The 14,289-nt window shown below is 26.4% G+C and overlaps 1 protein-coding gene across 5 annotated transcripts in view; it reads left to right on the top strand.

Annotated features, from left to right (window-relative positions):
• LOC112689440 overlaps positions 1 to 14,289 on the top strand; it is a 132,017-nt gene that overhangs the window by 71,532 nt on the left and 46,196 nt on the right. For all 5 annotated transcript variants that reach the window (XR_003149127.1, XM_025563161.1, XM_025563169.1 and 2 more), the window contains one exon: positions 6,250 to 6,435. Coding sequence is in view for 4 of the 5 variants with exons in the window: in XM_025563161.1 (XP_025418946.1) it covers positions 6,250 to 6,435 (186 nt within the window). In the remaining variant the exon portion in view is untranslated. The remainder of the gene's footprint in view (positions 1 to 6,249; positions 6,436 to 14,289) is intronic.

Below are 14,289 nucleotides of genomic sequence, written 5' to 3'. Positions count from 1 at the left end.
GCTTGTCAATGAATCAAATTGTACGCCAGTGAACGTATACCGATTTGTCTGATTACACTCCGACCAGTAAGATCGCTTGCTCATGTTTCAACCGCACTGCAGCAAAATAATGATTATTAAAATTGTATATAATATATTAAAAATAAATTATAATTTAGTATTTGTTTAATTTTGAAAGTATTTATGTATTTTCATTATGTTTAAACTATGAAGTGGAATCAGTGGTATTTTAATAATGTACGTACACTTTTCACTTTTTGGTAATACGTAACATAAGACTATTGTAACATTCAATTAAAATATAATATATTTAAATATTTCTATTCAGAACTTGACAATGAATGATTGGTAGAAGGAATGGATGAAAAAACAAATAAAAACTAAAATACAAATATAAGACGTTTATCGAAACGAACCAAATTAAATTTAAAAAAAAAAACTAAAAAATTAAATTGTCAATGGAACATATGAAATATACTTTCTAGTTTTCCTTTCTTCCAACACCAGGCGCAATAAATAAATAAATAAGAAGTTATAATAACCCTACGTGAACTATAATCTTTGTCATTTTACAAATACAACTAGTCGCCGGTTTATATAATTATATTGATTACACAAAGTGATTTTACTTGACGAACTGTAAAATAGCTAGCAAGTAGCGACCCCACATCTGTTATTTCTCGCAGAATCATTCTAAAACCTACAGACATATTAAACATATCATATGCTCAAGTGTACTAATTCTTAAAGTTATTCGTGTTCATACAAGATAATTGACGTTAAACTATATACGTATCATCGATTTCGAGTAAACTTCAAATGACATTTCGTGACAATGTTTTATTTTAATTAAGGAATCAATGTAAATTTCGTGCGGCATAATTTATATTATATGCAATCGAGATAGAAATTCGAATGCATATATTGAAATAAAATTGGATATCATTATATCCTATGAAAATGGATGGTATAATTGTTATTAAAAATGCATATCAACACGGGAATTTGAACGCGAAAAAACGATACGCATGACAATTATATCTAACTTAATAAAATATACATTAAGTGTGAAGAGAGCTGAGTATTCGAGTCGGGTCCCGAGTACTTGGGGCTAAACGCAGGTAGTGTACTAGATGGATCCCGGATTTTTATAGGTACTACATTAATTGGGTCCCGGATTTTTACAGGTACTACACTAGTTGAGTCCTGAATCATTTTAGGTATTACACTAGTTCCTGAATATTTTTTGGTAAGTACTACATTATACTAACATTTTCCTCCCCATTTTAACAGACTTAGGACTGTCTATGATCTATTTACACCACAGGTATGGTTAAAAAAAAATTTTATAGATTTTTTTTTGTTTTTAGTTTATTTTCCTATAAAATATAAATTATTAGAACTGTGTTGGTAAAAATATTAAAAATGTTAAAATCATTATATAATATAAATAAAAAATAATGGAAAAGAAACTAAAGAACAAAAAAAAAAACTATAAAAAACATTTTAATATCTGTTAATAACCATACCTGTTGTCTAAATAGATCATAGACAGTCCTAAGTCTGTTAAAATGAGAAGGAAAATGTTAGTATAATATAGTACTAACCAAAAAATATTCAGGAACTAGTGTAGTACTTATAAAAATTCGAGACTCAACTAATGTAATAATTTCAAATTCGGGACTCAATTCGGATGCAACCGAAGTGTGTGAACAATAATTTCAGTGGCATAATGATCCGTAATAAATTATGAGATGGATTTTTACACCAAACTCCCATTAAAATCTGTACAAACAACACGAGCTAGTATTTTCATTATATATAGTATTATGTTATACATGAATTTTTGGTTCCTCAAAGATTTATTGTTAACATTTCGAGAAACTTGACTCTTTACAGTTGGAAACTGTTTAAGTACATTTTATTACAGTGCGAACAGTAGATCGACGTTATAATGCATTTGTACTTTGGTGGGTCAAGTTGAGAAGTGATGAAGAAACATTACATTCTTCATCGTTTTATAACTTACGGACGATTGTTTTGAATATGACGCATTACGGATAGTTAAAAAGAAATAAAGTTTTTATTCTGTCAATGCAAAAAAATAGATTTTATCCTCTCATTACCATACTTCAAGTATACAGTTTTATGTAGTTCGCTTAACAGTTAGTAATATACATAATAAATGTCTACGGAACATTATAAATTATTATTATTTCCCATCGTATTAAACGATGATAATCGAAAAAGTGACGTTTGTATTAATTATTTTATATTCAAAAAATTGACAGGAATAAAAAGTGTTTGGAAATATTAAATTATGATAAAACTTTCCAATCAACGAATTAAAAAAAAAATTAAAACAAAATATTTTTTAGTAAAAGATAACTAGGTCATAGTATAATATTTTTATAAAACATTGCTTAGACTATCGTATTATTAACTATGAACAATTTGCTTAAATTTAAAATATGCCTTGTAATTTATACGTATAATTATAAAAAAAATATTTGCTTGGTTTTTAATTTAAAAAAAATATTGGATATTAAGCATAATGGTTGAATATTTTTCAATATTATACAGTTATAACCATCAAACTAAATATTTTTCTAAAATAAGAAGACGTTAATCTTATGATATAATAGTGATTTTAAGTTCTCTTACACCGTAATGAGAAGAAATTTTTTCAAATTATCAAATATAATATATTATGATTTTTATAAAATAATGATCTTTTTTTTCCATACTCAAATAGTTCTCATTTAATACAATATACCTAACTTAAGCTATAAATTTATAATATACTTCAAAATAATTAATGCTGATTTTACAATCGGCTTACAATCTTACATATTAATAAGTTTGATTGGTTTTTTTTAATTAATTATTGATAATACACTTTCAATTATTTAATATTAATTTAAACGAATATGCATATCAGTAACATGATAAATTACTTACACAGTGTACCATTAATTTATTATAAAATAAAATCGTTTTACAAAATTATTATTTTATTAAAACTTATAAAATACAATTACAACGGTTTAAATTTTGTTGTTTAATGTTCTCGGGAATTATAAAGAATAACTTTAGTATTTTATTTATTTATTTTTATTTGTATTATTTTTTAATTAACTACAAATCTCAAAGCCCGTTATTATTTTTTCAAATAAATCATTATAATATTGTTTATTTTGGCATTCTTGTTATTATAAGTTATTGAGTTATCCATCAATTATTTAAAAATTAATTATTCGATTATTTATTTTTTAAACGATAAACAACAGCAATATGTAAATTATTCACCTATATTTGTATGCACACATGCATGCAAACACAAACTAACAGTTATGTTTTGACAAAAAAAAAAAAAAAAACGTCATTTAAATGCATTCAAATATGTGACTTTAGACATTGTACACATTTTTTTTATTGAAATGAAATGAAAATTATTTGATACATTAAATTTATTGCAAGTATCATGAAAGTGCGTTTTATAATATATGTATAACATATAGTACGGATAATACTCATATATTTGCAAATTAAAACATACAGTCACGTAATTTTCTGTCAGTTTTAATTAATTGTTATAATACTTACGCCGTTTTTCAGTCCAACGATTCCGAACCAACCATCATCTTGAGTTTAAACATTAACTGATATTCATTATCGCTGAAACGTGCAACATCTAACATTACGTTTTCCCGGAAGAGCCAAATGTTTAAAGGACATTTTTAAGAATGGATTTTTCTAATAACTGTAGGGAAAAAAATATGTTAGTATTTCTAAGATAATGTGATATAATTTTTAATATCGTATGAATACAATTTAAGATATTTAAGCAATACAGATGCGTTTGTTAATTATTGATTCTTTTGACTCAAAAGTTATATATGTAACACTACCAATACATAATTATTATTTATTTCCATTAGTTTGTAGATTTATTAACATTTTACTCTACATAATATGGATTTACTAGAGGTTGTATCGTTTAAGAAATGTGACTTCATAGGTACAAGGAAAAAGTTAAACAGTTTTTTCATCACACATGTTTCGTTTGTGTTTTTTATAATATATGTTTTCAAAACAATCAAGTAATACCATTGGCTTTATTGTATTTGCTCATTATTATTATAACTAATACAATGTGACCCGAGTTTACATAGGTCACCGGACTGTACATAAAAGTATAGTACACCATAAAGCTTATTATTCATACGTTAACTTAATACACATAACGAATTACAAACCATCTTCTATATTATAATTAATTTTAATTTGGAAAGATATTATATATTTATCTACTTAATCAATGTATACACCTACCCTTATATACGTATATAGTATAAATGAAGATAAAATAATATTTTAAATTTTTTTTACTTAAAAATTATATTTATCATTACAAACTTTACCAATTTTCGATTTTTGAATGATAATTATAAAATGATTTTTTTTTCAATAATAATAATAATAATTTTAATTATACATAGAAATTTAATTTTGAGTTCATATCATACAAATATTCTCTTGCAAAGTATTTTCAAATGTTTGTAAATGGACATTGTCTGTGGTGATTTAAATAAATTAAATTTTTATCTTATTCGTTCAATAAGAAAACTACAATTACTGCTGATGGTTTTTGAGCCTCAGGGGGAGATAGTTAATATTATAAATTTTAAATTGCCTTTCTGTATCAAAGTTATTCATGTGTTTGCGAATTTTATAAATTAATATTAATTAAGCAATGTACAAATGTGTAAGTGCTTTTTAAAGGTATTTCTCAAATGGAGTTCAAGTCATTGAAATTAAAATCACGATTGTTCGTTTTAAATTAAAGTTTTTTGTAACTTTTTTTATTTTTTTAATAAAATAACTTTCAGATTTGAACTGTTAAGATACAGACGAGTGAATATAACTGAACACATAATGACATAGTTAATTTTTTTTCTTATATAGTTAATTCTTTATCCCACGGCTCATAACCAAATTATCCCCTCTGAATAACTAAACACAATACAAATTGAGAACAGTTTCTATAATAGGTGCGTATTTTTGATTGATGATTACTGGAAAGCGATTAAAATAAATTAGGTTTTTTAGCTTTTGATCATCATTTTAACAAAAAAGAGTTTATATTATGAACTATAAAGTTTCTAAAGAAACTATTAAGTTTCTTATAAATGATTTTGATGTAAACATCTTATACATTGTAATTATTAAAACATGATATTTATATAATTTTGAAATAATTTCCTGTATAATATAATTGAACATAACACATGATAGTAATGCTTTATATAAATTCTAGATAATTTTCAATGGTAAGGGTATAAGTATATAGTTTTAAATCGTTTAACATTTAAATAACATTGAATGTAAGTAATGAATGTTAAGTAGGAATACATATTAAGTTACTAAAATAATTATTATTATCTAAAAAGGTTTTTATAAAATCTCAAATAAGTTACATTTGTAATTGCAACTATTATGTATATTATTCGTCGTTATTTCCCAGGAAATGACGTTTTATAAAAATTTATAATTTGATATTACATATAAAAAATTTATTTTTATTTCACACCAGGACTATATAATATGGCCTTCATAATAACATTTTATGTACTCAGTGTATTCAGTTTAGTGCATAATAATTAATAATAGTCATTTCTAGAGCCAGTATTGTATAAATGTTGTACCATAAACTTGGTAGTCAAAGTATTTATTATATAGTAGCGTTATATTTTATTTATATAGTGCCTTTGGATTGATATAAATGTAATGTAATAGAATTTTGCTATCAATAACTTTTAACCTATTATCAATCAACAGATCAACTGAGTTATAAATAAAACTATTATAAAAACTGCTTATTAAAAATGTAATTAACGATATATTAATTATATTATAATTTGTCCTTTTATAAAAACATGTTTCCGTTAATGTTATTACCATTTTCATTATAACCGTAAGTATAGTGAATACAAAAATATACATGAAGTTGCGTATATCGTATGAAACAAAACAATTGTTATCAGACAGAATCGGACTATAATTGTTACCTGTACTGTGAATCCGAAAACAAAAACGAAAATCGAATCGCTCTTTCTCATCGTACATTGATAAACTAAATTAAACTAATTTCTTATCTGGATATCAATTAGAATGATTTCATAATTGCACTAATTTGTCTGGTGTTGTTTACAGTAGCACTTGAGGATTTTTTTTTTTTCGTTGCAGGGAAATGGTTTAAAGGGAAAATGGCGGACACTGCTAATATTACGGATTCAAGTTATGGTGATACGCCGTATCCAGATGACGGTACTTCATGGTTGGACTCTCCTACGTCTAATCAAGTGTTGGGCATCGAGGAGACCGAAGAGACGTCCACTATGCCGTCGGACATGATACCCACGGGAACTGGAGGTGAATGCTATGAGTGCACATGACGCGCGTATAAGCTACGTATTCGCTTCAACATTGAAAAAACGTAGTCGTATCTTTATTATAATACTTGTAGAACTCAGATTTGGGTAAGACCCGTTTAGAATAACTTAAAGCTTGTGTGCGGAAAACAGAAAATTCCATTTTGTTTGAAAATAATTTGTTTGACTTCCAGAATAGCGTTTAAAATATTTTTACGACTGATGAAGTTATATCTACGTCTATGCTTAACATTTACTTGTTAAATAAATATATAGATAATTCTTCATTAACGAAAAAATCGTATAAGAGGAAATCAGACCTACGTAAGTTTTCTCCATCTTGCATACATCGAAGGGAAGAACTTGATGTTTAATCAGTCAGTTTATTCTAATATTAAAATTTTACTATTCAACGTTAGTTCTACTGAACAGAGATTTGATATGTTGTACATTTATAAATCAGAGTTAACTAATGTTGGTGTGGCGTTCGTTTAACCTAAGTACTGAGTTATCTGATTATTCACTCAGATTTTTTTAACTATCACAATTAATACAACTGTTATAAATCAATAACTGCTAGGTTCATCTTATAGAGAGAGAAGAGAAGAACATTAATTAGTATAGTATTTCATTTTTAATTTCAGCAGACATAACTTTTTAATCTTTGAAAATGTATTTAAATACCATTTTATAAATACGAGTATATATCACAAAATCGATTTTTATACGCAGCTACTAACTACTATTACTACTTTTTTTTTCTTTTTTTTTTTTTTTATCTTGAACGTTGAGCCGGGGGAGAACTGCCTATGCTTTGCATTCCCGCCGGTCCGCTATCGTTTATTTATATAAATTCGAAACAATAACAACATCAAAGTGTACAAGATTACAATACAATAGATAAATAATTAAAATAACCGTTTTTATACTACAAGTTCCGTAGGTGCTATAATGTGGTGCTGGTTGCGACGATTCCTTTATCTCTGTTCTTCTTTTTCTTTGGTACTTAGAATCGAGGTGATGAACTGTTCAACTGCATGCCAATTTGGTCGGTATTTTAGCAAAATCCCCACTATTGATTCTGGATTCTCGCCTATTGCGTTCTTTAGTGTCGTGCGCATTTTCTTCCATCTGTCGCATCTGAAGAACGTGTGTTCTGCGTCGTCTGACGGGTCCCCGCATGACACACAATGTGGGTACTCCGCTCGAGCAAATCTGTGGAGGTATGATCAGAAGCACCCGTGCCCAGTTAGGAATTGTGTCATATGGTAGCAAGTTACCCCGTAGACTCGGTTTGCCCACCTGCATACATCAAGTATTAACCGTTTCGTCCACGCACCGGTGTTAGTTTCTCCGTCCCATTCTTGTTGTCATCGGTCCCAAATATCGTTGTTCACTGTGCGTCTATTGCTCCTGTTTTTTGAAGCCGCCGTAATTCACACCAACCACTAGCCATCAGGTGTATCGGAACAATGCCTGATATCACTAGGACAGCTCCAGTAGATACCATCCTGTAGGCGCTGGCTACTTTCAGGGTTTTTACAATATAAATTATTTAATTTTTTGCGTATTATTTTGCGCATTATTAAAATAAAGTTCAAAACGTCTGCATAGTTATAAATATTTAAGTTAAGACATGAAATAGATGTAATTTAACTGTAAAGAACATACTTTACCAGCACGGTTTTTATATATGTTTATGAATCGGCAATAATCCTATCGCCAAAGGAATTGTACATAAAATATTAAGACATTTGAATTAATAAAAAAACGATTTATTAACATAAATAATTATTATTATATTTATTTTTTTTCAATTATTGAAATGATGGGCATTTTTATTTATTTATTATTTCTTTTTTTTTTTTTTTTTTTAATTGACTTACCTATTGGATAAGAGATAAAAAATAAATTATCGTACAGTTTAATAATAATAAATTGTCAATAACATTAACTAGCAATCAAAATAACTGGTAGTCATATTATATAATGAATTATTTATTTCGAACAGTTTCCTAACCAATGTTGTTGTACATTTTAGAGTGCACAAGATAATTCTTCTTACAGCACGTAAAACTATACATGTTATGTACTATAAACGAAAAGTTTTTTGTTAAAAATCGACAATTCAACCTAATAAAGTAATTCATTGGTTTATAAATATACGCAGAATGTTTTTCTGTTTTATTTTATTTGCTGAATCATTTTTATACTGTAATGCATCAATAATATTCATAGAACATATAACTTTACATTATGTCAATTTTATCTTACTGGAACTCATATAGTTAATGAATGCAATTCAACGGGAAACAAATTAATAGATATATATAGTTAATGATTAAATAATTTTAGAGTTAAAATCTACTCAAAACCTATATGGATTGGTTTTCTAAAAAAATGTAATTTTATGTTTATAGAAATAAATTATGAAACTAAGTAAGTCATATTATTCCGTGTTAAGCCATTGCATTATGACAATAAAATTTATGACGAACCTTACTTATATATATATAATGCTTGATAAAGGGGGAAACTTGAGAGGTTAAAATTAAAAAAAAAAATTTATACTATGGCTTTGATTTCAAAAATATGTCAGTATGGTATCGTAATAAATGATTTTGTTAATTCTCACTATTTGTCCTGTGGTACAGAGATTGAAAACATATCACACAGACTCACGGGTCAGATCAGAGTGCATACATGTATACGTGACCAATGGTCTTTTGTCATCTAGAGTAAAAGTCAGCCGGGTGGGACTTACTACCTTAGAGACGAAAGATATATTGACATTCGTATGGTCTTATATGAGGGATGAAGGTCTTTTACTGGAATAGTTTGACGATAACACGTTTTATGCTGATGAATTACGTGAAACCAATGTCTCGTTTGTTGGACGAGGGGAGCCGAAAAGTTGCTACCACTAATAACACGGCAACTGATTCAACAATTAATGTGAAAAATTTACATGATTTAATAAAATATTAGAGTCAAATAAATAAAACAGAGCGTTAATATGGATTTGAAAAATTGCATATAACTTTAAATTTATGAATCATCGATAGTGTTAAGAAAAATTAATTGTGTTACTAATATCTTGTAAGTTTAATATGAGTAAATATGACGTATTTAATGAAAAGAATGGTTGAAATGCATGTCGTTGTATTAATCTATATAATAATATATGCTCCATGTTATAATAGGATAAAAATAAATGCAACAACAAACTGTCTCTATAATAACAAAGTTAGAAAAATAGTAAAGGTTGAATTGTACAAAGAAGTCATATTTTAATAATACGTTTAAAGAAGTGATCGCCACCGAAATAATTTCTCCTAAAAATTAAGGATTTATTAAAAATAAAAATATTAATCTTACCGCGAGCAATAATATTGGTAAAGTAATATTAAATTTTGTCAATTTTTTCCTATATTATTACTCCAAATCACAAAGCATAAATTCTAAAATATTTTGAAAAAAAATAATGAAATTTATTATTGCATTTTCAGATGCAGATCAATATGCATAGGTCTGTGCCATTTATTCCTAAAATATTTTAAATTAAATATTTCAAAAATTGTTCATTCAACGTTTTCATATATTAAATTGTGTTATATTATATAAATAATAAATGTATGTAAATCTATGCAATACGCATGGTATTATGCACATATCGTGTATTCTTGATGTACCTACTGCAGCTTGAGCACACAACAAAATAAGAAATTTAATTTTTATTATATACTGTTACCTGGAAAAATATTCACACAAAAATGGCGTGTTAAAGATAATTAAATATAAATTAATATAGATACACTGGGTAACTTATAAGTAATTCTATAAAGTGGCTATTTTTGAAAGTTTTTGGCGGTTTTGAATTTTGGATTTTTTTTAAGATGGTAAAAGATGGGTGAAAGAAGTTAAATATTATGTTAAAAAAAAAAAAAATAGAACAATAACTGCATTATATTGAAAACAAACACATTAATTTGAGATAAAAATGATAATTTCTATAATTAATTATTTATACAAAACAATAACGTTGCTTATTTATTTTTTATTTCATTTATGAATCCAATCTGCGTTTTTTAATTAATTTAAGATATTATTAATTCATATAAATTAATTTAGTTACGAAATACCACATTGAAGTTGAAAATATACAATAATTCTTTAAAAAAAATTACAATTTACAGTTATATAGCAAAATATATTTTAAATTTTTTTTTACAAAATCAATTTCAGATTTACATTAGTAAAATATCCATTTTGTAAATTAAATAACTAATATGTTTAGTTCGGAATTTCATATTGATTATTGGTGTACTGGATGGAAAAAAGTACAAACATTTGTTTTTAATTATTCAATTCAAATTTATCACGACTTATGTCTGATTGCTACCCAGTCATACCTTAGATGTACCTTTCAAACTTGCTAATAGTTTGATATTTATTTTTGAGAAAATAAAACATCATCAATAATTTAAACATTAATTTGTCTCTAACAGTATTATTATGTTTTAAATATATTTTTTAAATGATCGTGCAAATTAAAATCTAGTGAATTAAGTGATAAATAATGTAAATATACATTAAGGTGGTCTAATTCATATAGGTTAAAAAAAAAAAAAAATGTTTTTTGCTTGATCTCCACAAACACTTTTTTGTTCCTTTACCAAAAATAAATACATATGTATACCAAAAACTAGCCTATTTTAAATATATTTAGAGGTCGCTAGTATATATAAATAAAATAAAATTCGTGAAATTTATCAATAATAATTGTTGTTTTTAACATTACCGTCGATAATGAATTGTTATTACAATAACAAACTGTGATTTTAACCGAAATGTATTGTATTTTATTTATCTGCCTTATCTTATCGGCATTATTAGTTTTCGTATAAATAGTGGATGTGTGTGACACATTTTTATATCTTTAGATTTTATTTTATTTTGAACTGCTGTTGACTCAACGTCGCTCATCTAAATTAAGTGAGTATATAGTAGTGCCTATGTCCAATAGGCTACATATTATGATTTATTTATGAAGTATATTATTTATTTATTTTTCTAGAGTACATACGAATAGTGTAAAAATTATTAATATTTTATATATCATCTTATGTAGAAAACTATATTTAAATTATAAATACGTGAGGCAATTTAAACGTTGACGGTTAAAATATCGACATCTACGAATTACTGTTGTCGCCGGCGACGACGAGGTGCCCGTATCTACCCGGGCCGCAGGTTCATTTCCACAGCAACCCCACTTTCAAATTTCGGATCCGATCCGGTTCTAATCGTTTGTACCTCGTTTGTACCTGATTGTACCTCTAGTCCCATCATTTGTACCTTAACAGTTTTTAAGTAATAACTGTTTTACTTGGGAGGATATAAGTAAATCACACTTTTACTCTAAAAAATAAAAAACATTGTGTGAAAGTTTAATTTTGTCAATGATACATACATTAACTTAGTTTAAGTTATCCCTGTTTACTATCATGTACATTTTCAATATTTCTAAAGTTCGTGTGGTTAAAATTTTTAAAATTTAGCGGAATTTTGCATTTTCCGCATCAGATGTATTTCCATGACTAGTGTAAGCTTAGGCATACATCTTATTCAAATTTACAATATATTTTTAATAAAAAATGAATTAAAATACAAACGGTTGAATATAAATAATAAATATATGTGTATGTAAATTGTGACGACAGTTATACTGATCAACTTCACTTTAATTCTGTTTTAATAAATTATATACGTAATTTTTTTTGAATTCACTATTTAAAATATATATTTATTTTATTTATTTTTATTACTACTATTATTATGTTATTATTATGTTATTTAGGTATATGTTATTTTCCGTTCGGATTATGATTTTGTTCGGGCAATGATGGGTTTTCCCCATTTTCATTATCGGCGATATCGCCCATACATATATATTTATACAATATACATTTTAATGAAATATAGGTATTTACACAATTTAGTCACGATACCGAAAATCACAAGCGTCTAGAGACAGCGCCTTTTACCTGCACTATCAGTATTACATTGTCACTACAGTTGCCTTATCACATAATCGGTTGATTACATTTAAATATTATATTTAAACAAACAGCCATAATATTATATTATTTAATAATTTTGTAATTGTAATATATTAATTATTTAGTATTATTAATTTATATAATACAAACTACAATGTCATCAAGTGAAGCATTAGAAGTAATAAATTTAAAATTTTGTTCTCTTCAAGGTAATGATTTAAAAAATTCATAATAATATGTAAAACCAGTCTTGTTTGTAAAGTATTTGTAAATTATTTTAATACATATTCTCTAATATACTCATTACCACCCAATCCAAAACTGTCAAATATTAGCGGGGCAAAAAATATTATATTCTAATAATCTAATAGTATTTGAATATAAAATAAAAGTATTTTTCTCAACACTACAAGACTAAATTGTGTAAATATCTATATTTCATTAAAATGTATATTGTATAAATATATATGTATGGGCGATATCGCCGATAATGAAAATGGGGAAAACCCATCATTGCCCGAACAAAATCAAAGTCATAATCCGAACGGAAAATAACATGTACCTAAATAACTTAATAATAACATAATAATAGTAGTAATAATAAGAAATTAAATAAATATATATTTTAAATAGTGAATTCAAAAAAAATTACGTATATAATTTATTAAAACAGAATTAAAGTGAAGTTGATCAGTATAACTTTCGTCACAATTTACATACACATATATTTATATTCAACCGTTTATATTTTAGTTCATTTTTTATTAAAAATATATTGTAAATTTGAATATGATATATGCCTAAGCTTACACTAGTCATGGAAATACATCTGATGCGGAAAATGCAAAATTCCACAAAATTTCAAAAATGTTAACCACACGAACTTAAGAAATATTAAAAATATACATGATAGTAAATAGGGATAACTTAAACTAAGTTAATGTATGTATCATAGACACAATTAAACTTAACACACAATATTTTTTATTTTCTAGAGTAAAAGTGTGATTTACTTGTAACATCCCAAGTAAAACAGGGATTACTTAATAATTGTTCAGGTACAAACGAAGGGACTGGAGGTACAATCAGGTACAAATGAGGTACAAACGATTAGGACCGGTTCGGATCTGAAATTTGAAAGTGGGGGTGCAGGCATTTCCCCAGTGCCCCTACAATTAAAATAGTTATAACTTAAAAACTGTTAAGGTACAAACGAAGGGATTAGAGGTACTATCAGGTAAAAACGAGTTACAAACGATTGGGATCGGATTGTATCCGAAATTTGAAAGTGAGGGTGCTGGGGAAATGGACCTTTCAATCAAAACTTCATTAGGGAAACTATTAATTATATTCGTTTATGTTGTGCGTAAGACATATAAATGTGCCAATTGACTCACATCACATGAGATTTTATACTGCCTATTTTTATATTATTTTTTAGCTTTACATTATTTTTGAGCCAAAGGAATAATTGTATTTTTTCTATTCTTTCATAATTATGAGTTTAATTAATGTTGGGTATTATAATATTATAGTTACCGTACAGCAACATTTCGTAATTATCTCGTTTCACGCCACTAAATTATTTTCTAAATACATTTATTATTTCAATCATGTACTATTCTTGTAAATCAAACCAATAATTTCGCCAAACTTGTCTCCAAACAGTTATCATTTATTCCGTACACGATATTATTCTATAACCGTTATTACGGTTTATTGTTTAATTTAGTTTCCAAACACACACTTGCATATATATATATATATATATATATATATATATATATATATAT

This window comes from Sipha flava, unplaced genomic scaffold (genome assembly GCF_003268045.1).
Source record: "Sipha flava isolate LNK unplaced genomic scaffold, YSA_version1 112_pilon_pilon, whole genome shotgun sequence".
Classification (NCBI taxonomy): Eukaryota; Metazoa; Arthropoda; class Insecta; order Hemiptera; family Aphididae; genus Sipha; species Sipha flava.
The sequence above is the reverse complement of the archived record's forward strand: the minus strand, read 5'-3'. Positions and strand labels throughout refer to the sequence as shown.